At 38.3% G+C, this 27,567-nt stretch overlaps 5 protein-coding genes and 3 non-coding genes across 9 annotated transcripts; 5 read left to right on the top strand and 3 right to left on the bottom strand.

Moving 5' to 3' along the window:
• Nucleotides 1–2,773: 2,773 nt before the first annotated feature.
• Nucleotides 2,774–7,106, bottom strand: LOC135639157 (beta-glucuronosyltransferase GlcAT14B-like). Its single transcript, XM_065152949.1, has 4 exons — nucleotides 6,294–7,106; nucleotides 6,114–6,189; nucleotides 5,927–6,042; nucleotides 2,774–3,640 (listed from the first exon to the last, which is right to left on the bottom strand). Exons 1-4 carry the CDS (start codon nucleotides 6,928–6,930, stop codon nucleotides 3,126–3,128), a joined length of 1,344 nt encoding a protein of 447 aa, XP_065009021.1. The 5' UTR covers nucleotides 6,931–7,106; the 3' UTR covers nucleotides 2,774–3,125.
• Nucleotides 7,107–7,707: 601 nt separating this feature from the next.
• Nucleotides 7,708–12,007, bottom strand: LOC135638474 (HIPL1 protein-like). Of its 2 annotated transcripts, none has more exons than XM_065151591.1 (7): nucleotides 11,800–12,007; nucleotides 11,413–11,570; nucleotides 9,806–10,576; nucleotides 9,458–9,674; nucleotides 9,050–9,228; nucleotides 8,380–8,621; nucleotides 7,708–8,274 (listed from the first exon to the last, which is right to left on the bottom strand). In XM_065151591.1, exons 2-7 carry the CDS (start codon nucleotides 11,464–11,466, stop codon nucleotides 7,887–7,889), a joined length of 1,851 nt encoding a protein of 616 aa, XP_065007663.1. In that variant the 5' UTR covers nucleotides 11,467–11,570; nucleotides 11,800–12,007; the 3' UTR covers nucleotides 7,708–7,886. The 2 variants fall into 2 exon arrangements, with proteins under 2 accessions (XP_065007663.1, XP_065007662.1); XM_065151590.1 differs by having other exon boundaries at nucleotides 11,683–12,007.
• A 753-nt stretch (nucleotides 12,008–12,760) lies between these two features.
• Nucleotides 12,761–16,019, bottom strand: LOC103986006 (probable 1-deoxy-D-xylulose-5-phosphate synthase 2, chloroplastic). Its single transcript, XM_009403867.3, has 10 exons — nucleotides 15,872–16,019; nucleotides 15,623–15,778; nucleotides 15,375–15,539; nucleotides 15,153–15,303; nucleotides 14,810–15,081; nucleotides 14,279–14,552; nucleotides 13,907–14,214; nucleotides 13,555–13,836; nucleotides 13,184–13,468; nucleotides 12,761–13,100 (listed from the first exon to the last, which is right to left on the bottom strand). The coding sequence occupies exons 1-10, from the start codon at nucleotides 15,953–15,955 to the stop codon at nucleotides 12,954–12,956; spliced, it is 2,124 nt and encodes a 707-aa protein (XP_009402142.2). The 5' UTR covers nucleotides 15,956–16,019; the 3' UTR covers nucleotides 12,761–12,953.
• A 3,401-nt stretch (nucleotides 16,020–19,420) lies between these two features.
• On the top strand, nucleotides 19,421–20,434 carry LOC103986007 (glucan endo-1,3-beta-glucosidase 13-like). The gene is made up of 4 exons (XM_009403869.3): nucleotides 19,421–19,565; nucleotides 19,671–20,009; nucleotides 20,106–20,136; nucleotides 20,223–20,434. Exons 1-4 carry the CDS (start codon nucleotides 19,508–19,510, stop codon nucleotides 20,314–20,316), a joined length of 522 nt encoding a protein of 173 aa, XP_009402144.2. The 5' UTR covers nucleotides 19,421–19,507; the 3' UTR covers nucleotides 20,317–20,434.
• Nucleotides 20,435–21,114: 680 nt separating this feature from the next.
• On the top strand, nucleotides 21,115–21,203 carry LOC135639268 (small nucleolar RNA U31b). The gene has a single exon (XR_010496893.1). It is a non-coding gene; the product is annotated as a small nucleolar RNA U31b (small nucleolar RNA).
• Nucleotides 21,204–21,279: 76 nt separating this feature from the next.
• On the top strand, nucleotides 21,280–21,371 carry LOC135639247 (small nucleolar RNA Z195/SNORD33/SNORD32 family). The gene has a single exon (XR_010496874.1). It is a non-coding gene; the product is annotated as a small nucleolar RNA Z195/SNORD33/SNORD32 family (small nucleolar RNA).
• A 102-nt stretch (nucleotides 21,372–21,473) lies between these two features.
• On the top strand, nucleotides 21,474–21,558 carry LOC135639248 (small nucleolar RNA Z196/R39/R59 family). Its single transcript, XR_010496875.1, has one exon. It is a non-coding gene; the product is annotated as a small nucleolar RNA Z196/R39/R59 family (small nucleolar RNA).
• A 3,911-nt stretch (nucleotides 21,559–25,469) lies between these two features.
• LOC135586003 (actin-depolymerizing factor 2-like) lies at nucleotides 25,470–27,552 on the top strand. Its single transcript, XM_065150483.1, has 3 exons — nucleotides 25,470–25,586; nucleotides 26,215–26,480; nucleotides 27,160–27,552. The coding sequence occupies exons 1-3, from the start codon at nucleotides 25,566–25,568 to the stop codon at nucleotides 27,326–27,328; spliced, it is 456 nt and encodes a 151-aa protein (XP_065006555.1). The 5' UTR covers nucleotides 25,470–25,565; the 3' UTR covers nucleotides 27,329–27,552.
• The last annotated feature ends 15 nt before the right edge of the window (nucleotides 27,553–27,567 follow it).

Here is a 27,567-nt window from a genome sequence, read left to right on the forward strand (position 1 = left end):
ATTGTCCTATATCTTTATTTGACATAAATTATTGATAAAAATATTTAAGTTAAATTAGTAATAATACATGTCCTTATAAGTTAACCTTCATTTTATCCATTTTCGATGTATGACTAATTGATGTATTATAATAATGCATATCATTATTTTTTTTCTTTCATATTTCTTGTTGTTATTATTTTCGTTGTCTCTTTATCATTTTTTAGGATTAAGAAAAACTAAGCCTATTTTAATCTACATTATTTATTTAGTTTCTTCTAGACATTGCACTTATAATACTTTTGATTTGGATAAGTTCATTCGTATGATGCCAATTTACAAGGATTTGTAGATCTCGTATTTTTGGATATAATCTAAAATACATGCATCAAACTTTTTTTTTGTGAGGATTTAAAATGTACAAGATTAAAGGCTAGAAATTTTCATAGTCATATTGTTAATTTTGGAAAGCAAAATATTTTAAGAAATAAAAAAGGAAGGATCTATCTTATTCCATGTTTGGCCGATTATAGAAAGCACATGATCGAAGAGCAAATGAAAGCGGCCATAAAAACAAAACCTATAAAAGGAAATTTGATATATAAGGATATGTCATTTATTCTTGGAATAAAGATTTTGAAAAGATATGGTAATCCAAATAAAAATAATTTGTCCCCATCACAAAATCCATGCATATACCAAAAGAGGCCGGTAAAGAAAATATATTATTAGGAAAGTTGATGTCTTTGCGAAGCTTATTTGGAAACAAAATGAAATAATTGGTTAGAATCAATTAGATTCCAATTTGTTGTATAAATACCATCATTTTGAGAGGATTAAGGAGAGAACAATGAGTTTGTCTCTTGCTCGGCTTGGTGTTGTTCCAAATGTTAGTCTTGCCGAAGAGTTCTTGTTTTATGGTGTGTTGGATTGTTGCACACAACCCTACTAATGAGGTTGAGAGCTCGATCCCAACATCACCTTTTTATAAGGTGAGATATCTCAAAATAAGTTTCTTTTCTTTTTTTCTGTTCAAGATGATTGCATGAGATTCATTCGCTCTTTCTCTAAGAAAACAAATATTAGAGCAATATTAACTTGTATAAAGTAATGTTATGTTTCTTTCTTGTGATAGGAATTAGAAGACAAAAATTGTTTCTTATTCTATTTAGATCTTTATTTTTCACTTGTTTAAAATTGTTTCTTATTCTTATCTCTCATGAATAATTCATTTTTATTTTTAGTCGGTCTATAATGTTTTTGTTGTTTAGGAGGTGACACACTCCTGTTTAATTCGAAGCATATGAATACTTGTCATTCTCAAACTTGATTTAGAAAAGACTTATTATTTGCTTTACACTAGGTTCATTGTCAAATTTAGTTCTCCGTTGCATATTTGGTGAATGGGTAATCATACTAGAGGTATTTATTCGTCAACAAGATCCGATTTCTTCTTAAGTTTGTTAGATTTTTATATACTTGGATAAAATATATAATATAACTAATTGGATTCCGTTGAAATATTTTAGTTAATAGAATAGAAGTCAACTTAAAATAGGATTCATTAGGAGATAATGAATCCTAATGAATCCTAATATCTTATCCTAGATTCTCTACTTTCGTCTACAAATAGATAGGACCTCAAGAGACTAAGGACATGCATAGACGCATGTCTCTGTCTCAGAGTTAAGAGATTATTTCAACAATCTTGCATTAAAGACGATGCGGCATCGTTAAACTAGGTCAAAGTATTTGATTTCAGACATAAAGGTTATTTCCTTTTAATACAGCATATTACGGATTCTTATGCTTACAACCTTTACATCCTAAATCTTGGATTATTTCCTAATGATACTTGTGATAGGTGATTTATTTGCCCCTCTTCCTGTAAGAGGACTAGTAAGATTTTTCACTTGATGTAATTTGATGATATATTGTTACGCTTTTATGCCAACCCTCGATCTCATCATATATCCTTTGAATTTTTAATTACTTTGAGTCGATCACTAACCTTAAGATTAAGGTATCAAAATATGAGGTCTTCTTCCTTAGATCAGTAAGGAGCGAGGTTAGGAAGAAGTTCTTTGTCAGTTCTTTGTGCATTGCATGTACTTTCTTCTCGTAGAAGGATCAATAGATCTAAGGTTATTGGACATGTCCAACCTATTTTGGACTTGGATCGTGGTAGGAGTTGCTCTTGTCTCATGCTGGTAGGGTTATCCTCATTAATTCTCATTGAATTATTTGTTCAAGTAGAATACGTTGATGGATGATATTATATAGTTGATTGTCTATATATCTCACGATTCCACTTTTATATCTTGAGAAGAAATTTGTTTCATCAGTGCAAAACTAATTTTCTTTTAGGATAATGGAACTTAAATTAAGCTTCAGAAATGAGAAAGTATTCCGTCACGATAGATAGAATATTGAGAAAAATATTTTGACTAGTAGTAAATGCTTCCAGAAAAAAGTTGGCAATGAGATTTCTATCCGTACATCATAAAGTCATATCGTTTACATAAAACCTAGAAATTAACAAACATGATGTTGAGGATTTCAAGATGGCTACTTGCATTCAATATATTCTTGCAATGTTTTTTTTTGTATGAAATATATATTCTTAATGATTTAAAAAATATTTTTTCATCGTGCCGTAATAGAGACATGAATGACATACAAACTTTTATATCAACCTGTGTTTATCTTATTGTCAAAAATAGATAATCAATCTGTCCACGACAAAAAAAAATTGAGTTTCCTTTCATAATCAATATTTAGGCAATAGAGGGAATGAAGACCAAAAATCTACACATATTCAGTGAAACTTTGATACGAGTTCTGATAAAATGCTATGTTTTCTCTGTTACAACAAAATAAAACGTCGATCGAATCACAACATAACGCAGATATTGATACAAGTTCTGCGAAAATGTTATGTTTCTCTGTTACAACAAAATAAAGCCTCGATCCAACATCCCTTTGTTTCACAACATAACACAGATATTGATTTGGCGCTCTGCTCGTACGAAGCAACTGTTCTTTGGACCCTGTGCTACTTCATTATATTCTTCATGAACAACAAACTACCTGAAAAGTGGTCTCAATCAAAATATATTTTGGTCCCTAACTGGTTGAGCATGTGTCTATTTGCACTGGCTCAGGCGAAACTTCTCGTCTGATAAGAGTGATAGCATAAGTCGTTCTATCTTGATTGCACCAGGACCCGGCCGAAGGATAGTGGCATTTCCCACAACCAGGCAGGGGTCGCTACCATTTTTTCTACTCCCTGCGCACCACCCTCCTGGAACAATCATGTTTGGCCCACGAAACAAGAGCTCAGCGTCTATCTTGTCGAGTACAGGATCGTCCCTGTGGAACTTCCGAGCAAATGGTGCATTGCCCTCTACCATGCGTGACATATCATCCATGGTGAGGTAGTGAGGATGCTGCTTGGGTGGATTATCCCATGAAATGAAGTGAAGGTCATGGTTGACGGTGGTATTGTGGAACTCCTGTGCATTGCATATGACAGTATGAAAGTAACCTTCTGGAGAGGAGATGAAGTTGGCATAGTACATGAGAACAGCTCTTGGAAGGTTGTCCCAGCCCCATATGCAATAGTCGATGAAGGAACGTGAGAGAGCCATCCATGCAGAACCTGCAATAACCAGTGTGCACACTCATTAAATTATTATCTGCATTTCAGCATGTAGATTTTTTTTAAAATTATTATCTGAGTAAAAGAGTGAAACAAATGTTATTCTTTAAGGTTGCCTACCAGGGCCAAAGCACAATAGGTCACCGGCCTTTATTTAACGGGAAAAAAAGCTTTTAGCAAGATTATACTTAACATGATGGGGCAGCATATGAACCAGATACATACCATAAAAACATAGCATACGGCTCTTTGTCGCTACAGTCAACCCAATGAAATATTTTTGCCAATCACAGACCAATAGCTTGAATTGGTAACTGATGCAATGACACTGTTGGTGCCTCTGAATTAAACAATCTTCACAAATTTGTAGGAAGTCCAGACAAAGAAAAACTCCCCAAACCAAGGACTTCAATTTCATTCGGATTGATACATACCAACCAATATCCAATATTTGCTGGTCCGGAAAAAGTCAACACACAGACCACCCCTTTTCAGGCAGTCTAGGGACAGTATAAGGTTAACACCCAATAACCCTTGCGACAGGGCCTGGATCGGGCAATAGGCCTGGTTTTTTATTTTCTTTTTAACATTAGTGAAAAATCCTAATACCTCGTCTGCCTCTCTCTCTCACACATGATTTCTCCTCTAGCTCACCTCTTCCTCTTATTCTCATTCTGCACCTCCTTTTTCCATGATCAATACAGATCCATTACTTGAAATTATATTCTGTGTTCCTAGTACTCAACATGGATCCTTCTTCCCAGTACTTGAAATTGTATTCCTTGCTCAAAACATATATAGCACAGTGACAATATCCACATGTCACAATTAGGAAATGATGGGAAAAGTCCTATGATAAAAATGAATGGAACAGAAGGAAAATTGTTTTCTGAAGATTAATTTCTAGAAGAGTAGATGAGGTCATCACTAACAGCCTGGAATTTGTCCATCCTTTAAGTCAAGGACGACAACACATTACTGCAATATCCATGGACAGGGTCCTATAGGGCCATGAATTGGAGAAAATAATTATTAAAATAAAGAGCTAAAAAAACCATGGGTTAGTGTGACATCAAAAAGAGAGATTAGACACCTTTTTGCTAAACATAAAAATATGATGTGACTAGCTGAGACAACATATACCTTCACCATAGTAGAACATAGTCTTGGAGTTGAGGACCTAGAAAAGATGCTCTAACAGAACTCATTGACCATCTAACAAAAGACAGTGACAACACCATTGATTGCTCAATTGCTGGACTGCAACAGCAAGAACAACAGCTCAATTCTTGGGCCAGAAAACTCTAAGATCTAAAATTGTTAACAATGCTTTGGTCTCAATCACACAAATTGGTTTGTGCTGCAAGAACAATCATCTTGTAATCTATTTCAATATAAATTTAATTGGTGATATGAGGAGTCAGTTTATTTTTCTTCAATTTCGTAAATTTTGCTTAGGAATCAGCTTATTTTTCTTCATTTTCGTAAGACTTTTTGGTTGTGTATTTAATGTACTGGTGTAGGCTTTTGCGTCCTATTTTGAGCAGAGTTGGTTCCTTTGAGTTATCATTCAGTACACAACTTTCATGTGTTCCATCACATATCTAGTGGTGGAAAAACAAAACTACTTTCTTAATTGGCAAGCTTCTGCTTTATATAATTTCTCATGGATATTAAGAGCTTTGGTTGATAATTAATCAACAAATTTCCATGATGTTGTATCTCTATCCATTGATTCTCAAGAACATCTAATGATAAGAAATGACAATTCTGATTTTGGTAACAATTAGAAAGTTTTTTAATTCAAACTTTCGGTATCTAGAAAACCAAATATGCTAATTCATAACTCGAGCATAAGATAAATCAATTATGGCCATTTTCTGCAAGTTCATGTCTTGAACCTCTCTGAAGATAGAGAACATTATAGATATGAGATTTCCATAATGTGCAGACTCCACCAAAGTCATATTGCCTCTAGCAGAACATGGCAACAAGGAGATAACATATAAAAACAGTAAACAAGCTGAAAGTTAACTTAAGTACAAATAGTACATTCATTAAAGAGTTCTTCTCATCAGTATTGTCCCTGATCAAGATAATTATCTTAGAATTCTAATAGTAACAAAGATTGAACAATTATTCCACAAGATCATTATCGTTAGTTGCTAGATTAAAACCATCTCAACAAATACTGATGTTGACACTAATCCCCCAAAAGAACTGAGTAATCCTTCTGTAATATGCAATCACAATTCTGAAAGAACTGGATTGAGAGACTCCTTTTACCTGTAAACAGTTTGAATGCTGTCGGTACGCTTCTCCTCTGCGGGATCCAAAAGACATCAGATTTCTTCGTCATATACAACCCTGGATCTATAATTACGGGTTTCGCCCTCTGGAACCTACACAGACAGATCGAAACAAAAAACTTATGATCCAAACAAGTCAAACTCAAAAGCACTATCACACATACTCCTTCCAACCAATGTCACTGGTATGATCGATGAAGTTGAGATCCCTCGGCAAATTGGAGAAGGTGTGCAGCAGATCTAAATCCAAAAACCAACAAGCCGACACCCTTTACTTCGTAATCCAAGGAAAAGAACAAAAATTGACCCAAATTACGAAAAGAAGAAAGAAGAAACACAATTACCATCTTGGGTGACGAGGGGGTAATCCGAAGCACTAAGATTAATGAACCAATCCCAATCCCCACCCTCCCGCAGCAGAATAGCCGCGGCATGGAGAGTGTTGGCCACCATGGTCGGCCCGCGGTACGTGACGAGGTTAGCCTTGGTGATCATCCTCACGTTCCCGACGGCCGTGAAGAGCGAGTGGCGGGCAATGTAATCCCTCAGGTCTTCACGCTCCTCCACGGGGGCCTCCAGATCAAGGTGGACGACGTAGCGGTTGGCGGGGTGGTAGAGCGCGAGGAGGACTCGCTTGAGCATGTTGCCGTCACCGACAGTGCCGGAAATGAGGTAGGCGAGGCGAGGCGGCCGCGGCGAGGCCGTGCTGAGGCGGACGGAGGGAGGGGCGGGCCGGAGCTTGGACTCGACGAAGACAGGGGCGTAGAGGGCGGCCAAGGGGCTGGAGGGGTGGGAGAGGAGGGCGGAGGGGAGGAGGGAGAGGGGTAGGAGGGCAAGGGGGGCGTCCGGGGAGGAGAGGGTGGTGAGGAAGAGGAGGAGGACGAGGGAGACAGTGGCGCCGACCGCCAGGGGAGCGATCCACTTCCGGTCCACCATTATCGCCGCCGACCTTACGTGCAGGGGGCTGAGGGCCACCTTCATCTCCAGATCTGCAATCAAGCCGTCGCCCTCCTCTCTTCCACTCTCATCCTTCTCCAAGAAGACGAGGAAGAGGTAGGGTTCGATCTATTTCTTCTGCCGATGGGAGCTGCTCGATTACGAGATGCGATTTGTACTTTCGTCTTTAACCATAAATACGTATCGATGCAAATTTTGTTGCTTTATGTCCGAGCTGACTTTGTTTGGCTTTGGGCGTTCAATTAGATGAGACGGGTGTGTGCTTCGGACAAATTCCCGAACCAAATTACATATCTTACCTATTTATTGACGCCACCCAATCTCTCATCCGCTTCTTCATTGGAGGCCAGAAATGACCCCACAGGTGGGTCCATGCTTTTAGATCCGATGAGTACAATACCGTTGGATTTCGAATCCAGCAATTGTGACATATGGATCGATAGATTTGAAATAGCCCGAGGCACGTGACTTTTATAGCATCGTCCTCATCCGCCATTATGGATGAGAGGCCACGAATCCTTCCAAACTCTCTCTGTGGTGGTTGAGACCAATTTTCTATTAAAACTTGCCAAATTTATAATTGGTATATTTGTTCTTCCAATTTTAATTTTAAGATCCTTCTGTTTAACATATGCAATCCATCTTTAAACGTACAAAAAATGTAAAGATATTAATATGGATTAAGATTTTAATTATCAGTAAAATGAGAGCTAATTGATAGAGATTAACTGCAAGTTTTAAGATCCCTTGTTACAGTGTTAATCCAATTCCAATCGAACTTGCACAAATCCACTAAAAATGTAAGCAGCAACTTCTAAAACAATCATTCCACAAAACATCTTTCAAATGATTGAGCACAATGTCTTATTTATACATGTGAAAAGGAAGAATTTTTCTCAACTGTCCAACGAGATTTTCATCTACAGTGTCGATATGGTAAGATTGAAACATGGTTCTACCTCAACTTATCACTGAGAACTCTACCAGAGGAGGAGGAGGAGTATATCCAGGATCAACACCAGTCTTCTCGGCAGTATCTCAAGTTGACATGCAGATGAAGACTGGCCAGGAGCTGGACTTCCAGTATCAGTTGTATTCTCCTTTGGGCAAGCATAATTGCAGCGGCTCGGTGGGACAATCCTGTACACTCCCTCGCTTGTAAGAAGGAAAACATCCTTTCTATTGTCCTCACCAAATGAGTATATGAATCCCAGGGACGGGAGAGGACTTCCAGGAACCGTATCACAAGGAATAGGAGAGTTCTTGGCACAGTTGAAGGGAATCATAGTGCTGGTGTAGTTTCCGCTGTTTTCTGGGACCTCTATTCCTGCCCACATGGCTCCACCATACAGATCTGCATATAGGTACCTAAACATGCCATATGAGGAGGAACAAACAGTCAAGCAATCCAGCAAGAGGTAAACTTTGAAGCTGAGAATTCGGCTATGGAATTATTCTTGAGTTCTTGGTTACCTTCCATACATGCAGGGATCTGTCAATGATCTGTAGACATAACCACCGGTGATAGATGCAGAGCCCATAGTGGTGTTTATATCGGAGCGGCTGTAACCCATAACAGGGAGGATTGGATTTATGGAGCCAAGTGATGTATTACCTCCAGGAGACCGAGGTGGATGATAAAGATAAGGTCCCTCGTAGACTCGCCATCCGTAGTTTCCACCCTTTGAGATCAAATTTACTTCTTCGTATGATTCCTGTAGTTGTATTGGTGCCAGTTATCAGAGTAATTGAGAGATGTTTTTTGGACCAGGATTGTGGATACAATTGGAAGAAGGTGACAAGAAATGTAACGATATCTTCTATCAGATTAGTTTGTGGGAGGAAAGATAAGGACAAGGGGAAGAAAAGTTGAAGACTTTGAGAAGATGAGAAAGAACATAATTGAGATCAAATCGAACAAGAGTTCCTCATGGTAGCACTCTTTCTACCAGCAAAGATTTATTGGATCAAAATATGATGTTGACAATTTTGTTCTCAGTTTGTCAAATCCAAGGGTTCATATAGTCCATAAGAATGATAATTTTGATGGTAGTTTTACTTCTCAAGAATCAATACTTAGATACAAAGTATAAGTATCGATTCTAAAGAAGTAAACCATGCTGAAAGTAAATGGAACAAATACCTGGCCAACATCTGCACAGAAGAAATAAGAAGGTTTTTCTACATAAAAACTGCAACGCCATGGGTTCCTTAAACCCAATGCCCATATCTCAGCCTGTAGTTCGCTATCAACCATGTAAGGATTATCCTTTGGTATAGAATAGTTTCCCCATAGACCAAGTTCACTTATTTGATTCTGACCTAGAAATGGATGATTAGCAGTTAGAAGAGCTGACAATGATATTACGTCTGAAATGATGGAAATTTAACAATGGCCTAGTCAATACAGGTGACAGATTCTTTAGACATGACAGTTCTATAAGAAACACGGATGATGCAGTATTTGTGAAATCTAACCAAAGAATTAATAATGTGATCACCAGTTGCAAGAGAAGTAGAAGAAAAGACCTAAGTTTGTCCAGAGACTTACTCTGCATGTTGTTTATGTCGAGTCGCATGATTTTTCCAAGCATTGCCTTTTTGTTTTGAGCAAAATTATAAGGATCTCCTATATTCCCACCATCTCCCATCATAAGGTATAAATAGCCATCTGCAGGTCCAAAGAGAATTTGGCCACCATGATGAGCCATATATGGAAGCCCCATAGTAAAAATCCTCCTCACTTCTAATGGATTCGCGCTTGATGCCTAAAATTAAGGAGCCAGCTGAATTAGTAACTTGAACTTTGTAATCAATAATATGCATTTAGATTAAAAAACCACAGAACAATAAAGAGAAAATGTCTTCATTTAATTGAAGAGGATATGAAGATATATACTGTGGAGGGTGTTGTCGAGGAATCATTGGCAGTGAACTCAGCCACAACGGTTTGGTATTGACATGGTTGGGCACCATTATCAGTGCCAAGTTTTGAAGGATCACAGCCTATATCAGAGTTACATGAACATCTTCCAGAACAGGATGCCGATTGAAGCTTATCGCAGTTGTACGAAACGAAAAAACGTCCATTTGTTGTGAAGTTTGGGTGAAATGCCAGACCCATTAGACCAAGTTCAGTGTCAAAGATGACTTCATCAGTTAAATCAAGAAATGGGTTTGACTCATCGAGTTCCAGTGTTCCACCTGATCCATGTTCTGGAATAGTTGCCAACCAAATTTTGCCAGCTTGGTTTGACAGGAAAACACGATTTGATCCATCAGGGTGAGCAACCATGTTGAGGTAAGATCCATTTCCAATTCTCTCAAGACATAGACCTTTAGGAGTTGGTGAATCTGCGATGCTGTTGAATGAAACTGAGTCACCATTGAAGCATGGAGTATTATCTCCAGATGATCCTCCAAATGCTTTACAAAAGTCTGTTGCAGATTGCCAGATATCAGTAAGTTTGGATGAAGAAACTGGTAGCCCAGCAAAAGGAGAATTCCTTGTCGAAATATCTTTGCAAGTATCCCACACTTCTCTACAGAAGTCTTTGCTGGAGTTGTTGTGCAGAGAAGAGCTTGCTGAGCCAGTAGAGTTGCAGAGATATGGAATTGTTCTTGTCCTTGGTTCAGTTCCGAACAACTCAGCTGAATATGGATCGCATTGCTGCAAGACCAACATGGCAAGGCATGATCACATATCACATGAATTATGTTTCAAATTAATGGAACCACACACTGATGATATGATACAATTATTCTGCATATAACTAGAATGAATAGTACTTGACGCTATCCAATTGATGTAGCAGGAAATGTAACCTGATTTTGTATTTAGCAGTACCTGGAAAACCTGAAACCTTACGGTTTATTTTCTATTACTGCATCTATGAAGGATCCAGATGAAGAAAAACCATTCAAACAAATGCATAGAGAATGTTAATCCGTCTTCGGCATCTAGACATATTTGATAGTTCATGTATAAGTCCTGATCCTCAAGAATTAGAAACTAATGAGTTTGTAATTACTCCAAAGAAAAGGTCAACACAAATAAGTGAAAACAGGACTGATGATGCAGAATAGATATCGAATTTGGGGTCTTTCCTATGTGTCACATGAAGCAAAGATCAAACAAATTTACAGAAAAGATTACAGTGCAAAACTGTGCGACGAATTATCAGAAAAGAGACATAACCTAGCAAGCATAGGTGAAGATTTCAACATTTCAGAAGCAGTTCTGGACCTTATAACCCATATTTTTGGCAATGTTAATCTAAAACCTTCTCCAAGACCGAGTTCAATTGACCAAATCAAACCTTTCCATGATGCTCTGCCGCTAACAAATCACCAATTAGTGTAGCTAATGCTTCTTAGAGAAGTATGAGATTGGTCATCTATGAAGTTACTATCAATCTCTGGGTGAATCCAATCGACTACTCAGAGATCTTAATGACCATAAACTGAATCGGAAAGTGCAAGACTGTTTTAGGGCAACAAGTTTACCGCGCAGAGGATGGATTTCATGACAGCCGCGCAGGCCGCATCGGAGATGTTCATAGACTGGAACTGCTTCCGGAGTGCGGCATCATCGGTCGAGTTGCAGCAGCTGCTACCATCGTAAGCACAGAAGGATAAAGGAGCTTTCAGGGTCGTAGGTGCCACTAAGAAACCAAAGATTCACAACAGAAGAGACCGTCACATGAGTCGAACATCAAATAAAGAAACATTCAGCAATAAAAACAATGACATGGAAGGGATTGGATGGATGCCCACTTGAATCGGTGCACAGTTGGAGAGCAAGGGAGTGAGGGAGGAGGAAGAGGAAGAGGAAGAGGAGGAGAAGAGGCAGTGAAGCCATCATCACTGGCCTCATCACAGCTCAAGGAGAACCTGCTTTGACACCTTTGGTGAAGTCCAAGGAGGAGGAGGAGGTGATGGTGGTGGTTCAATCTGTATGCTCTAGAGTGGAGATGGAGGAGGCTTCCATGGGATCTCAATCAGGGTTGACCTGTTCCGAGAACGACATCGACCACATGGCTGTTGAGTACATCTAAAAGAACTGAGTTAGCACTCCCCTTGCATTAAAATTGAAGCCTCGACAGGAGCAGCGGTGGTTGATCGGTGGGAACTGATCTTTCAACCCCAATCAGCCTCAGAACAAGCCATCAAAGTCAACTTTAAAAAAGTCAGGATATCTCCAAAAGTCAAACTCAAGGACTACCCTTTGCACACCAGTCAAACAAGTCGTCCGTCTATGATTTATCTTAATCAATACATCCTGATCACCAATGAAACACACTAGTTTTCATGATCATCCACACAACCTCCACAAATCTCTTGCAAACTGCCTCTGAGACAAAGAAGCTGACGACAATCTCACCCTTGTTTGACTCAACAATTACACACCTCTTCCGTAATGAGATGGAGTCCAAGCGCAGGTCAGCCTGTTCCTACGTTGACTTCTAAAAATATAGCATTGAACAATATAATCTTACCGAATCATTCACAAAAGTCAAACATAAAGACGGGTAAATATTCCTATGAAATTCAAAAATAAAAACGTAAAGTATATTATCTATATAATAATGTATTAATCAATCTGAATAACTCAACAAAGACACGATTATTCCTCGAAAACAAGCTACTCTGATCCGGCAAAATAAGACAAAGCAAGAAATGGAATCATTCCCATTCCTCTCCCAGACTTAGCTCGATGGCTCTTTCTAGCGCTATCTGACAACGAAAGAAGGGCGACAGAACAAGAAGAGACGATCGGCTCGGACATCCATCATCGACAAATATTTCATTTATTTATGGCCATATATATATATATATATATATATTAGCACAGCAATACAAGCAGACAAATTGGCATATATGCGAGTGTCTCTCAAAGGATCCCACTCGGGAAACACTCGTCATCCTGTTCTGCGTGGAACTCCTCGATTTCCAATCCTGAGATCGAATTGGTGTGTATGCATGGACCACAGCTTTGGAGTCTTACCGCCGCAGTTCCTCGAATCCTACACTCGGTACATGCAAGCTCACTTCAGCAGCAACGCTTCCTTGCGCCTCCCCAGAAGAGACAGCACGGTCGCAGCAACATGTCTTGAAGACAGCCCTGCTGCTTCAATCTGATCCTGAGGTGATCCATGGTCGATGTATCGATCCGGCAGAACCATCGATCTCAACTGCTTCAGTAAAAATCATCACTGGGATAGTTTAGGAGAGAACAAAGCTAAGATTAGATTCCTTGTGTCGAGGGAAAGTTTACCTTCAGTTGTCCATCGAGGAGGCCACTCAAGCTCAGGAAATGAGCAACATGGGATCCGAATCCTCCGATGGAGCCTTCCTCCACCGTGATTAAGATATCGTGCTCCTTCACTAAGCTCCTTATGAGCTTGACGTCCAGAGGTTTGCAGAACCGAGCGTCGGCCACGGTGGCGAAGACTGCGTGGGCTCTCAGCGTGTCTGCAGCCTTCAGGCATGTGTTAACTGTGGAACCGTATCCCAGGATGGCGGCCCTGTCCCCTTCCATCAGAACTCTGCCCTTCCCGATCTGTTTGGGAACCAAAAAACAAAGAGATCTCAAAGATCGTTTTAGTTCTTTGAGGATGATGACATTGTTGGGAAGCCGGTCGCTACCTCGAGAGGCGAGCCCTTGTTGTCGGGAGGGAGGGCCACACCTACTCCGTTGCCTCTGGGAAATCTGAAGCAGCTGGGCCGGTCGTCGATGGCTGCCGCAGTTGCAACCATGTGCATCAGCTCGGCTTCGTCCGCCGGGGCCATCACGATCATGTTGGGCAAACAAGCCATGTACGTGATATCAAATGCTCCGCAGTGCGTCGGTCCATCGGCGCCGACGAGGCCCGCTCGATCCAGCGCGAACCGGACTGGTATCTTCTGGAGGTCGACATCATGCACCACCTACGGATCCTCCCAGTTGGATTAGATCATCAAAACCATCATACTGACACAAAATCCAAAGCTTACCTACCTGATCATATCCTCGTTGAAGGAAGGATGAGTAGATGGCACAGAAAGGCTTGAGGCCCTCGGTGGCCAATCCAGCTGCGAACGTGACGGCGTGCTGCTCTGCAATTCCCACGTCGAAGCATCGTTCAGGGAACCTCTTCTGGAAGTAGTCCAGTCCCGTCCCACCACCCATGGCTGCGTGGATAGCGACGACCTTGTTGTCCGCCTCCGCCTCTTTGATGAGAGCCTCCGCAAAGTACTGGGTGTACGAGCGAGTGGGTGACTTTGGCTTCAGCTGCTTCCCGGTGCTCGGGTCAAACTTCACGACTCCTGAGACGAGCACATCGTTCTAACTCTCCCCATGGATACCAAAAGAACATGCAAGGAACGTTACCGTGCATTTTGTCTGGAGCAGCCTCGGCGGGGGGATACCCTTTCCCTTTCTCTGTCACAATGTGGATGAGGACAGGTCCTGGAGCAGGCATGGACTTCACGTCCTGGAAGATGGTCACCAAATCTTCCAAGTTGTGCCCGTCTACTGGACCGATGTAGTATAATCCCAGCTCCTCAAACAATGATGATCCATTGGCACTTATCAGTCCTCTGGCGTACTCATCCACCTTCGCAGCAACCTCATGTGTTGGACCACCAATTTGCTTTGTGATGCTCTGCAGAATGACCCAATTCGGCGACTCAGAATGATCCAATTTACTATGTATGTCATAGCATCAACCATCGAAAGCAGTCCCAATAAATTAGAATCGTTGTTCTGTTGCCTCCTTTGGAATCATCGTCTCATTGAATTCGGCATACAAGTAGCCACCAGTAAAAACAGGAACAAAAGCAAGATGGGGAAAGGACGACAAGAAATCTACTAAAGAACTGAACGAACATGTAAAGATTAACTCGACTTTTGCGTCCTCACCTTGGCTGCTTCCCGGAGCTTACGGAACTTGGTACTTGCTTGAAGTCTGGTGAGGGCTTTGCTCAGTGCACCAACGGGAGTGGCAGGTCCATCAAGGGTTGCAGTTGGTAATGAAACTTGCCTGTTGTCATTCAACACCACAATAAGGTTCGAATTCAAGTATCCTGAGTTGTTCATGGCTTCGTAGGCCTGGCCAGCGGTCATAGCTCCATCCCCTATGACAGAGATTACATGGTTCTTCTTCCCTAGCATATCTCGGGCGACGGCCATGCCTATCAAGACATCCAATGGAATAAAGAATTGAGTTCGATTTAATGGGAGAGAGTAAGTGTCGAGAGCTTACCGAGTCCGGCAGAGATGCTTGTGGAGCTGTGACCAGCACCAAAAGCATCGTAGATGCTTTCATCTCTCCTGGGGAAACCTGCGATCCCAGAGGTTTGCCTGACAGTATGCATCCTTGACCTTCTCCCGGTCAAGATCTTATGTGTGTAGGCCTGCAGTTCATCCCACACATGTTATTTCCTTCCTCTTCTACTGGCAAACGCTACAATCTTTCTTCTCTGACCTGATGACCAACATCCCATATGACCTTATCCTCGGGAGTATCGAACACATGATGGAGAGCCACGGACAATTCCACGACTCCCAGGCTTGCACTTAAATGCCCACCAGTCTTCGACACGGTGAACACAATCTCTGCTCTTAGCTCTGCTGCGAGCTGCTCCAAGTCCTGTAAAGAAGATCTTTTTTCGTGAGTGGTGGGATCGTTATAACCAATGACATGCGTGAAGAAAGCACCAACGAGGAAGAGACCTGAACGGAGAGATTCTTCATGTGAATTGGGTAATTAATGGTGTCCAGAAGCGGGGTGGGAGGCTTCTCTCCGGAGAAATCAATCGTCCACCCATTCTTGCCTTTGTTAAACATCATCTTCCCATCACCACCAAGCCCGCACGCCCTGACACGAAACTGAAGAGAAGAAAATTAAGAAGGTAGGAGCAGAACAGATTTCATGCGTCGAACCACCGAAACGAGAACGGAAATGAGAGAGACTACACGGACCTGCCGCTTGGGGCTGGTTCTTGGATTCGGAGCTACGAGGAACGGAGCGGAGAAAGCGGCCATCAGAGAGCCTGAAGCCTCCATTGTGAGAGAGAGAGAGAGAGCTTTGGATGGAGGAGAAGGTAGGTCTGTGAGGGAGCTTTAAAAGCGTTGCGTCGGCAAGACGACGAAGGCGATATGTTGGTGGCAGCGATCAAACTTGCGACGAGAATCTACAAGCATCACTCGAGTCCCCGTTTTAGCCCCGCTGGCCCGGACGACGCGTGCAGAGAGATCAGTCCAAGTCCTACGCCGCCCGTGGACTGGTTCTTGAACCGCTCGGTCTAGAGCGGAGATGACGGCTTTTGTATTGCACGTTAATGAGTTCATACCCAAAAGGCTTTTACAGCTCCTGCAAATATATTGCCACAGCCAATGAATATAAAGATTAATTTGACTTAATAAATATAGTATCATTCATAATATATATATATATATATATATATATATATATATATATATATATAGAGAGAGAGAGAGAGAGAGAGAGAGAGAGAGAGATTTTTGGGTAATGATGAGTAATATATTCTTAATCTCAAATCTAACTTAGTTGAATTAGATCTAATCTATGAGGCATGTCTCATTTAGAATTGTCATCTATCATATAAATTCTTATGTTTATGTAATTTATATGTGACTAATCATAGAAAATAGAATACTTTTATGTGTGCAATTGTTGTCCTTTATGGGGACCTAAATTATTAGGTGAATTAGATGGACTTTTCCACCTCCTAAATTTAGTGCCCAACTTTCACAAAATAATTAAAATTCCTCGTTGCTTTTGAATTCAATGGTTCGACATCAGCTTTTTTTTTTTCTTTTATATTTATATTTATATTTTAAATTTTGGTTTAGTTTCAATTTCAATAATTTATTAGAGCGGTTTAATATTTGGTTTGTCTGTTCTCATTTGAAGTATTGTTTACAATTGTCAATCTCAAGTAACCCAATAATTTTCGCTTGACAAATTTTTTGATCCTATTAGTCTAATTATGTTCAAAAGAGTAACTACTAAGATCGAAACATATGATTCCTTTGAGTTTCTTTCGACTTTCATCATTTTTTTCTCTTTTTTTCTATTGTTATTGTTCAAACTTGTCTTACTTGATTCGTGTTAATGTAAGCATATGAAAGTCAAAGATCGATCGTCGAAGATTGATTATTTAATACCTATATAGTATCGAAGAGTATGATTAGGATAATATTTACATGTCATCCATATATTTTGACATGCTTATATTTTAATTGGAGGTTATAATTTTTATAATGAACTAACACTTGAACCTAAGTTTACTCGCTTCCAACTAGTAAAGATTCTTTTAGTTCACGCACTACATTCCATCATGCATGCTGTCCTTTTCATTCAAAAGAATATACCGAGTCCTAATGTTCTGTAGATGCTAATTGGACTTCACATTCGAGTTTCGATTGGTATAGCATGCGTTCACTAATGTATCTAACACTTGGAAGCTGACTTGTCGTGTTTAGAGTACGGAAGGTTTGACTGTGAAGGATCAACTATAAGCTTTTGGAGCAAGCAACAAAGTCAAAGGTGTAGATTGTTGAAGAGCGAGGCGTCAACACCGCATATTGTTGTGTGCATATATTCAACGGAGGCGTCAATCATAGGTTGCTCTATGTATTCTACATCATTTTCTTCATCTTAACATCGGCATAGTATAAGTATATTTCAATTGTAGCATCCAACAGAATGGAAACGTCGATGTTCATAACTCAAGTTAGCCGCCTTTCCAGAATACGTAAAGTCAAAGCTTCTCATCGCTCTGTCTCTCTCTCTCTCTCCCTGGTGCTCATCTTTGTGGATGAGGTGCTTACAGGCGAATTCCAAGCAGTGGGTTGACCAGCAATCGAATGTGTCTTTCCTGGAAGCCATTAGCATGATCGGTCAAACTTAGATCTGATAGACACCACTCAACCCAGAAGTCTAAACTACTTAAATATGATAGTTTACTTTTCTCTTTCAATCCTTAGTCCTTTTCTAATCTTCATTTTACATGTGAATTTGTTCCAAATATTTTCTTCTATTCGAATTGGCTTGTAAGGATATATCAAATACATGTTCATTACTGGTAGGATAAACTATGATTTTATCTATTTTTTTTTTAATTTTTGATTCATTTTTTTATGAATTATAGCTCATGTCATAGACTTAAGTGATTTTGTATAAGTCATGCAACTCTTTTATTACGTCCATAAGTAAAAGGTTGAAAAAAAAAAGAATTAGTGAAAGTAAATGTATGGACTAGCTATCGTCAATGATACCATATAGACAAGGATAGACTTTATAGGCTTGAAATGATCTCATAATAAATGTCGCATAGATCCTTGTACTGGGGGATTAACCAAAATATTAACTAGGACGAAAAAAATAAAATAAAAAATAAAACACCAAATTAGACTTTCATTCCACATCTTTTATAAATAAATATATATATATATGATGAATTAAAAAAAACTACATGTAAAAGATAAAATAAACAAATTCAAATGGCAAATCAATTTATCTCAAACTCTTTTTGTAATGATATATTATCCTATCCAAGGATTACTTACAAAAGAAATAATGTAATATTTATCTAATATCCTAACATTTTCTCCAAAAAGTTCCATTGGAGATTATTGCCATCATAACCTGCTTTGGTAGACTTCAAGATGTGGAGAACTGGGAATCCTAATAAATTTCCTAGGTTACTTGCCTAAACATTATCTAGCATATAAAGTATTATTGTCAGACAAATAACTCACCTATTTATTTATTTTAATAAGTAATTCACCTATAATTTTTTTTGCAAATATCTATGATTAATCAATAATGTATGGAGGATCCTAAATAGTATATTTGCTGTTTATGAAGAGTCGATTGATGCAGCAGAAATGCTTGAAGTATTTGCAGAGCAGGTAGAATTGTGCATGTTGAATGAATGAGTACTCCGACCAAACAAAGAACACTGAGCTGCCACTTTAAGAGATTAGAGTCAGCTTTGTTGCACATTAACCCGACATAATCCTCCACCATCATAATTAATCTTCTCCTTCCTTCCCTGCGCACATCTTTATCAGTGTCTTAATTAACGTTATATTCTTATCTTAATCCACACGAAAAGCCTTCGGTTTCCACCAGCTTGCAATTTTGTGTCCCCCACCTTTGCTTGATAGATTCCATCTCTCATCAGTTTACATCATAAAAAGAGAGATGGAGGGAAAAGAACACTGCGGCTTTCTTTATCTGTAATGCATCATACACTCCTCATTCCAGTAGCTTCGACAGATAACCAAGATAAAGGCAATTAATAATGCTTAGCATGTAATGTTGGTAACCTTCATACACTCTCCCATCGTATATTATCATGTAATACAAATTATTCGTATGTGATTGTAGTATAATGCATTTGTACTCTGAAGGCTTTCTGGAACTCTTAGTTCGACTAATATATTAAGTTCATCACGATAAAGTCTTTCTTTGAACAGCTACGTCTTGTAAGAGCTGTTTTTATCTCAGCCTGTTCTTTCCTCTCCAAGGCACTATATTCTGTGAGTAGAGAGAGAGAGAGAGAGAGAGAGCTGGTTATCTTGATCATGAAGAGTAAGGAGTGGATCATAATTTATGAGCTTCTGATGGTGGAATGCTACTTAGGTAACCTCGATTCATCTCCCACACAAACTCTGGCAAGTATATTGTTGTGGCTGGTTCTCCATCGGTAGTTCCTTCTATCGATTCTTCGTGTTCTCGTCCTTTCAGTTGTTGCAATGGGGGGCAGACTCCAGCAGAAGGCTGAATCCACCATCCCCACTCCCACCTTCTCCCCTCCGGAAGCCAACAGAACAGGCATCGACAGCACCACATGGTGCGTGGCCCATCCGGGGGCTTCTCAGTTCGATCTCGAGAACGCACTTGATTGGGCCTGTGGAGTGGGTGGCGCCGACTGCTCCTCCGTGCAGCCGGGCGCCGCTTGTTACCAGCCGGACACTCTCCTCTCCCACGCCTCTTATGCCTTCAACAGCTACTACCAGCACAATGGCAACTCAGATGTTGCATGCAACTTCGGTGGGACTGCAACCATTACAAGCAGAGACCCAAGTAAGCTCGTTGATGGCAAGTCCTCTTAAGCTTTATGTCCTGATCGACTCTTCAAATCAATAGACCTTTTGATTCATCTTTCTCACGTCATGGTAGGCTATGGATCCTGCAAGTATCTCAGCTCAGAGTGAGTAGCACTCCATGCTGTTTCTGCATACATTCGATTACCGAGCACTTGAACTCTGCTTAGCAAGCTTCTTTTGATGGATGCAGGTCAGCTTCTGAGTCGTCATCGCTGTTTCAGAGTGGCTTCCTCACGAAGATTTTGGAGATTTTGATCCTTTTGTGTTTGAACACTAGATTATGATGTGTCATCATAAGGATAATTACATATCAAAATCCACTGCGTTTCTTGTATGGCTCCTGTGGTTGAGCTCAAGTTGGCTGAACGTTCCATGATACTTAGCTTATTGTATTATGCAGTAAAAAATATGTTTATATTATGCCTTTGTCCCTTCTCTAACTATAACCAGTTTTGTAACCTAATAGTATTTTTTTCTTTTATTTTTCTAAAAAATACTCAAATATTCGACAAAATAATAGATAAAATTTAATTTATATTATGAAGATTTTGTATAGTTCGACACATATATGACTCCAAACCAACGATTTCGGTTTCGATTTAAGTATTTTCTTTGAATAAAAATTATTTTAATTGATCAAAACTATCGATTTCTATTTTCGACTTCACTTGGTTCAGTTTTGGTTTGAGTTAAGGCTAGGATTAATTATATATTACTCTTATAATTAGTTATTTTTAGTATTCTGATCCTTAAGTTATATTAAAAATTTTATAATTAATAAAATATAACTTTTTTATTTATATTTTATTAAAATATTATAATATAATTTTTAAAAATATAAAGATCGAAATGATAAAAGATAACTAATTATAGGAATAATCTGTGCGCCGATCTTTTCGGATCCGGATCATCATTCAAGCGAATCCGGATCCTCTTACAGTGGACGAGAGAATCCATGAACCCTAGTTCGCGCTTTAAATACCCGTCGCCTCCCTCGGCGCCGCAAACCCCAATCCCTTCTCAGATTCCTCCCTCTATCGATTTGAACTCTTTCATTTTGGTGCAGCGGAAGTAATTTTAGGGAGCCTGATGATACGGGTATGTCGCCCCAGTCTTACGGTCCGTTCGTTCTTTCGAATGGGCGATGGTGAACGACAATTCTATCTGATTCCTTGCCGAAATCTCACTTTTGTTTTCTTCTTACAGTGTTCTGCGTTTCCCTCTTTTTTTACTCGTTCGAATTTAATGGGAGAAATGATGATTCAATTCCATAGTTTTTTTTTTCTCTGCAAGTCAGATGATGAATTATCACAAAACATGCACTACCATCTGATCTCCCTTCTACGGTTAATCGCTTTGTTTTCTTTCTAAATGTTCGATTTTGTAGATAAAAATGTTGTTTTTAGTAGCGAAAATACTAAAGAAATAGATGGATTTGGTGTGCAGTCGATGATGAAGAATTAAGCAAGTCCTGATCTTTCTGTGATTATTATATTAATTATCACCATCTTTCGGCTGAGACTGCACAAATTTGTTCTTTAACTTTTCTTCCTGTTTTCCGATTTACGCCTATTATTCTGATATGATATGCGATGGGGTATCTGATGTTGAGCCTTAACTGTGGTGGCTCTGCATCTCGTTAGGGTGGCAGAGATGATGAACAGTTCTTGCGACACCGGTTGCTCTGTTTCTACCGTGAGCTTCCGGTTGCTCTGTCTATATCTTGTTCCCTTTCAATAAATTACATGGTCAAAGTCATAGAGCCATTGCGATTCACAAATATATTTTTGTCATGACGTATTGGAATTAAATGTGATCCAATAACATTTTTATGGAAAGTAGGTGGGAACAATCAAAGGTGGAATGACTTTATAATTAGTTAAATTATCTATGAATTATCTATATGTAATACTTAAAATTTATAGACAAAGGAGTAAATTGTATTTGACGAAAAATATAATTAATAATTAGATTAATTATATATTATATTTTGTAGTTAGTTATTTTTAGTATTTTGATTGTTATATTTTAAAAAGTTAAATTATTATTTTTATAATTATAAAACTAAAATATTTATATTTATTTATTTTAGTATTATCGATTTTATTAATAAAAATATAAAAATATAAATTATAAAAATAATCTTAATATTTCAATTAGTAATGATAGATAATGATGTTTTTATATCTGTGTTAATGTCAACATATTGATGTCGAGATATCATGAACGATATGTAGTCACTTATGACTTGCAACGATATCATTGTTCGTCATTATTGACGTTATCTGTCATCGTTGATGTCGTTCATCATCGTACCGATTAATGATTACGATTAAGTATGAATATATCTGCTCGTTATCTATTGAAAGGAACCAAATGGCACAAATATTACACGAAGTACGTCCTTCGAAAACAAACAAGTTGCATAAAACACAAAAGGACGCCGCACCGGCGCATACGTACTGCATACAACCACGGGACAGATTCAATGACATCTAATGAGACCCACAATCCTGATAGCGGTAACTAACCAAGATCATCAGAAGTAGTCGGAGATAGATTAATATGCCAAAGCTGTGCTCCTAGCGGCCATCACGGTGCCGCCGCAGGTGGCGGAGTGAGGAAGGGGACGGCAGGCACCGTCGGGATGGAAGGAATGACCGGGAATGAAGGCATCGGAGGAATCGTGAGCTTGGGGATACCTGCAGGCATAGGCGGCAACGTGACCTGTGGCACCATCGGCATCGGCGGCGCCGCTAGTGTAGGTATAGTCGGCACAACCGGCATCGGCGGCACAGTAAGCGTAGGAATGGCCGGTGCTGACGGCAGGGTTGGTACCGTCGGGGCTGCAGGTGCCTCGGCCGCGTCAAGCAAATGCCTTGCTGCATCGCATGTCATGAGGCTGGCCAGCGTAAGGACAGCTACGAGAATGCTCATCGTGCAGAGGCCAGCATTAGAAGCCATGAGGGTATGGGGTGTATGTATATGGGTTTGGAGGTCTCGATGGTGGCGATGAAGATGAGAGACTGGACATTTATAGTGGGAGGAGGATGGAGTTTGGGTCTGTGGTGGTGCAATTACCCTTGAATTAGAGCTCGGTGGTTGGCTCCCATGGCTGGTGTTTCGGTATGTGTTGGTGGGAAAGGACGAAGGTGACGTTTATTTTGTGTTGTTAGTTCATCTTCTCATCACTTGCAGTTGCTTTGATACTATAAAAAAGAAGAAAAAAAAATCTGTCTCAAATCACAAGTTGCGTATTTTTCTGTGCTATTCTTGAACAATGAACATTAATATTTGATAATTATCTAAGTTTTTGTGACGTATTAGTCTTCGGTGGTTGTACTCTTTGTATTTAAAGAACATATTCAAGTAGATATTTGACTATAGATCAATTTTCTAACGTTACATGTATGATTAAAAATTAATTAAGTGAATATATAACATCTCTGATTAATATGATGTTGAAAGTGAACAAGATTAAGATTGATATAAGGATTTAAAAAGTATATTATTATCAATTTTAGCTTAGATATTTTGATTAATGAACTATGCTAAACGAAGTTGATAGGTTAGTCCAATTGATATTGGGTTATAATATTTGGTGTTAGAGTCGACTTAATATTTGGGTATGATAAGAAAACTCGAGTAGAAAAAGTATCACTAGACTATATCTCACATGCATCATGTTAGGGTTGATCAATGTCTTGACAAAGACGTCAAACCCTTGAATGATAGAAATTGTAATACTCCGATTAATCTCATATCTCAATATCAGGATTGACTTATAATAATTTGATCAGTATATTACTACTAACTTCAGCCCGAGTATTTTGGCTAAAGTTTAGACCAAACAAAATTGATATGCTAGTTACCCCATTAAGCTCAAATCTTAACATTTAGTATTAGAACCGATCTAGTATTTAAACATAATGAGAGAGCTCGAGTAGAAAATGTTTACATGTGAACGAAGTCAGAGGATGTATCAGGGGTCTGATTTGAACAATGTTGAACATTGATAAGGACGTCTAAGTCTTTAAGCAACAAAGATTATAACATCCTTAATTAGTCATATCATGATATTACACATATTAATTTGATTAATTCTTAAAAAAATTATTTTATTTTTCTTTGACTAAAATAATTTAGAAAAGGGTGATTGATTCCCGCATCCATTTATTACCCTTATTTTTTATTTAACAAAAGTATAAATTAAAAATAAATGGACAAGTTTCCATTATTTTTATTTTTATTTTCCCTTCAATTGAATTGGTTCGACCCTTAAATTTATGATGTTAAGACCATTTCAAACGCAATATAATGGATATGATATTACCACAATATATGGCTAGTTTACATAAATATATAGAATCAATTTTAAATTCAGTTGCATTTATTTTGATATTATAGATAGTAAACTAATACTTTTGTATCAATACCTACTCAATAATAATAATAATAATAACATAAACGAAACTTATTAGATATACCTTAAATGTACTTAAGTTTTCATATTATAATCGCAAACTCCTACTTAATTGTTTTTTCTACATAACTATTACTCACGACATTAAACTTTTCATTTTCCTTTCTTATTTTGTTATTCAATTCTCCTTCAATTATATTTTTTCACTTAATAGTATCATCAATTATTTTACTTAATATTATGATCGTATTCGATTAGGGTAGATACTTGTAATGTTTAGTAGTCCTTATGTTAACATAAAGATGATAAATCCTACTAATGACTCTTTTTGTCTCAATAAATTTTTTTTAAAGTTGGAGACTTTGACAAAAAAAAACTTTTTTTATTTTTATTTATTTATTATTTTATATAAACCAATCCATTATTATCTGTTTCTTTTGTATTCCTTTTACCATCATGTAAAATGCTAATTAATACAAAATAATTTAATAATACTTAGTGTATCATTTGGTCTAATGACCAAATGAATCATATTAGTCCAGTGAATCCACTAAATAAATCATTTTGATTCGGTGAATCCAAAATAATGTTGCAGGACCTAACATATTGGGTTCGACACAATCATTTTGGACTCGGAGGCAGCATAAAGATTAATCCGGTAATCTATTGAAATATTTTGGAACATATCAATATCATATTAATGATATATAAAATATTTTAAAATATGTTAATGATACATCAAATATTTTAGAACATATTAATAACATATAAAATATTTTAAAACATATCAATTATGTATAAAATATTTCGAAATATATTAATAACATACGAAACATTTCGAAGTATATTAATAACATACGAAATATTTGAAAGCATATCGTACGGTCGAAAATAAAACCGAAACTATCGTGTTCCGCTTTCGGTGTGCCAGCAGGACTCGAATCTGTGATTCCGTACCCTACACAGCCGGGGAAAAGGAACCTTTTTAGGTGCACCGTCTAGCGTACCTTCCACTGCTTCCCCTCCGCCTATTCTTCTATCTCTTGTGGCCTCTTCACCTTCTTCTCTCTAATAATAGCGAGGGACAGGGATTAATTCTTCTCCGTCGCAATGGCTTTCGTCTTATCGTATGTAAGTCCTTCTCATTTGACGATATTCGATTTGTTCGTGTCTTTGTTGTGGTTGTTCTTGGTCGATGTGATAGCATGGGATGTAGTATTTAAGAGCATATGGTATTGATCGGATCTGTTTACCTGTCTAATGATGTTAATTTGTATTTGTTGGGACTTCAATTGACTGAAGAATATGTTGTTTTCTATCTGCCTAATTTTATAGGATTTATAAGTTTGTTATTCTGATCAAATGGGCGAATAAATTGCACACTATATGATTCTTTCCTCTTTTAACTTGTAAGCGATTCTTGCATTCTTCAGTCTTCCTTTTGTTGAATAGCAAATCAAAGGAGTAAATGAGCTTCATCACTAGTTTTAGTTATATCCTTATTGATCTAACTAAATTATTTCTGGCCATGTATAATCTAGAAATCTTTGCTTGAAAAGTTAATCTCTGTAAATGTAACTTATTGTTCATTCTTATATTTCACTTGTCAGTAAAAAGTCTAAACAAAATGTCAACAGTAAGGAGAATTCACTTTTTTTCTTGTTTCCTCATAAAGTTTAAATCCGAAGTAGCTTGTTTTCCCTGTTAAGATTTACTTACTGTAGTATTCTGGGTGTCTCATATTATGTTCAATTATTAGTCAAATGCATCATCTGGAATGGGTGTTGCTGAGGATTGCAAAGAAACATTCCTAGAACTTCAGAGGAAGAAAACTTATCGGTATGTGGTATTCAGTATCGATGAGAAGCAAAATCAGGTTGTTGTGGAGAAGACTGGTGCTGCCACTGAAAGCTATGATGATTTCTTGGCATCTCTACCTGAAAACGATTGTCGTTATGCCATCTATGATTTCGACTTTGTAACTGAAGAGAATTGTCAGAAAAGCAAAATTTTCTTCGTTGCCTGGTGAGATTCTTCATGCTAGATTATTTTCATTATGCCTTTTTTGTTGCTAGTATGCTGTGTCTCTCTAGATTTTATATGTATAGTATAAATCTTTGAATGAATCAAGGATGATTAAAATATATGCATACTGATTGAGGCCTAGTGTTGCAGGGGGAGAATTCTAGGATGTGCTTAGGACATGTTTGACTTAAACCTGTGAAATTAAATTGGAAACATTCTAAAACATGTATGTGATCGTAATTTAATTGTTGTCATTATCTGATGATAAATTAGCATAAACCTTGTAGATTGGATGGTTCCTTTATTTTGTCTTAGTTGGTCTTGTATGGATACAGAACTTCCAACAATTGTAGTTGTTTGAGGTCCTGAAGAAGATATATGCATTCTAAAATCTAATTATCTCTATTTTTGTTCTTGAGAGTGAAACAGAAATGCAAGTTTTGTCTCATAAAACCAATGGGTATGATGATTAGATTTTTCATCTTCATTGTGTCAGCAAGACAATATTAATGATCTCATTTGTTGTATGTTGATCGATAATAAAGACCTCATGAAACAGCTCTCTTTAGTTAACAATGTGCATTTCTTTCATTATATTACATATTTTCTAGTGCTGTACAATCTTGCACATCCATTCTGGTTATAATCGTAGTCTTTTCCTTGTTGCTTCTGCCATCAGGTCCCCCCATCTATATCACGAATCCGAGCCAAGATGCTGTATGCATCCTCTAAGGATCGATTCAGAAGAGAGCTGGATGGAGTCCACTACGAGATTCAGGCTACTGATCCGTCAGAGATGGACCTTGAGATTCTCAGAGATCGAGCACATTAATCTCATAGATCTTTGAGCCCAAGAAACTCCATTCAGAAATTGTTTTAGCTACTCATGCCTTGTGGAGATTAGTGTTTAAGATCTTAAGACTTTAGTATTCGGTGCAATTGGGATATGCGTCTTAAACAACTTTAATCATCGGAAACTTCTGTTGATAAATGGTTGAGGCAAGCTGGTGTTTTGTTCAACCTCTAAGATGACATTAATTGTATGATTGTTAATTGGTGGTGCTGCTGTTTATATTCTTGATTGTCA

This window comes from Musa acuminata, chromosome BXJ3-5, assembly GCF_036884655.1.
Source record: "Musa acuminata AAA Group cultivar baxijiao chromosome BXJ3-5, Cavendish_Baxijiao_AAA, whole genome shotgun sequence".
In the NCBI taxonomy this organism is placed as follows: Eukaryota; Viridiplantae; Streptophyta; class Magnoliopsida; order Zingiberales; family Musaceae; genus Musa; species Musa acuminata.

Coding starts and splice junctions, on each gene's coding strand:
- LOC135639157 (XM_065152949.1), bottom strand. CDS start 6,930: ATGAAGGTGGCCCTCAGCCCCCTGCACGTAAGGTCGGCGGCGATAATG. Junction 6,190..6,293: donor CCCCCTCGTCACCCAAGATG/GTAATTGTGTTT, acceptor TTTTGGATTTAG/ATCTGCTGCACACCTTCTCC. Junction 3,641..5,926: donor AGCATTCAAACTGTTTACAG/GTAAAAGGAGTC, acceptor TGGTTATTGCAG/GTTCTGCATGGATGGCTCTC.
- LOC135638474 (XM_065151590.1), bottom strand. CDS start 11,782: ATGAGGCCAGTGATGATGGCTTCACTGCCTCTTCTCCTCCTCTTCCTC. Junction 11,571..11,682: donor CCAACTGTGCACCGATTCAA/GTGGGCATCCAT, acceptor TTGGTTTCTTAG/TGGCACCTACGACCCTGAAA. Junction 8,622..9,049: donor TCTGTGCAGATGTTGGCCAG/GTATTTGTTCCA, acceptor ATACAACTACAG/GAATCATACGAAGAAGTAAA.
- LOC103986006 (XM_009403867.3), bottom strand. CDS start 15,955: ATGGAGGCTTCAGGCTCTCTGATGGCCGCTTTCTCCGCTCCGTTCCTC. Junction 15,304..15,374: donor TATGGGATGTTGGTCATCAG/GTCAGAGAAGAA, acceptor GATGAACTGCAG/GCCTACACACATAAGATCTT. Junction 14,553..14,809: donor AGCTCCGGGAAGCAGCCAAG/GTGAGGACGCAA, acceptor GTCATTCTGCAG/AGCATCACAAAGCAAATTGG.
- LOC103986007 (XM_009403869.3), top strand. CDS start 19,508: ATGAAGAGTAAGGAGTGGATCATAATTTATGAGCTTCTGATGGTGGAA. Junction 19,566..19,670: donor GATGGTGGAATGCTACTTAG/GTAACCTCGATT, acceptor TCGTCCTTTCAG/TTGTTGCAATGGGGGGCAGA. Junction 20,137..20,222: donor TGCAAGTATCTCAGCTCAGA/GTGAGTAGCACT, acceptor TGATGGATGCAG/GTCAGCTTCTGAGTCGTCAT.
- LOC135586003 (XM_065150483.1), top strand. CDS start 25,566: ATGGCTTTCGTCTTATCGTAT. Junction 25,587..26,214: donor TGGCTTTCGTCTTATCGTAT/GTAAGTCCTTCT, acceptor TTCAATTATTAG/TCAAATGCATCATCTGGAAT. Junction 26,481..27,159: donor AAAATTTTCTTCGTTGCCTG/GTGAGATTCTTC, acceptor TTCTGCCATCAG/GTCCCCCCATCTATATCACG.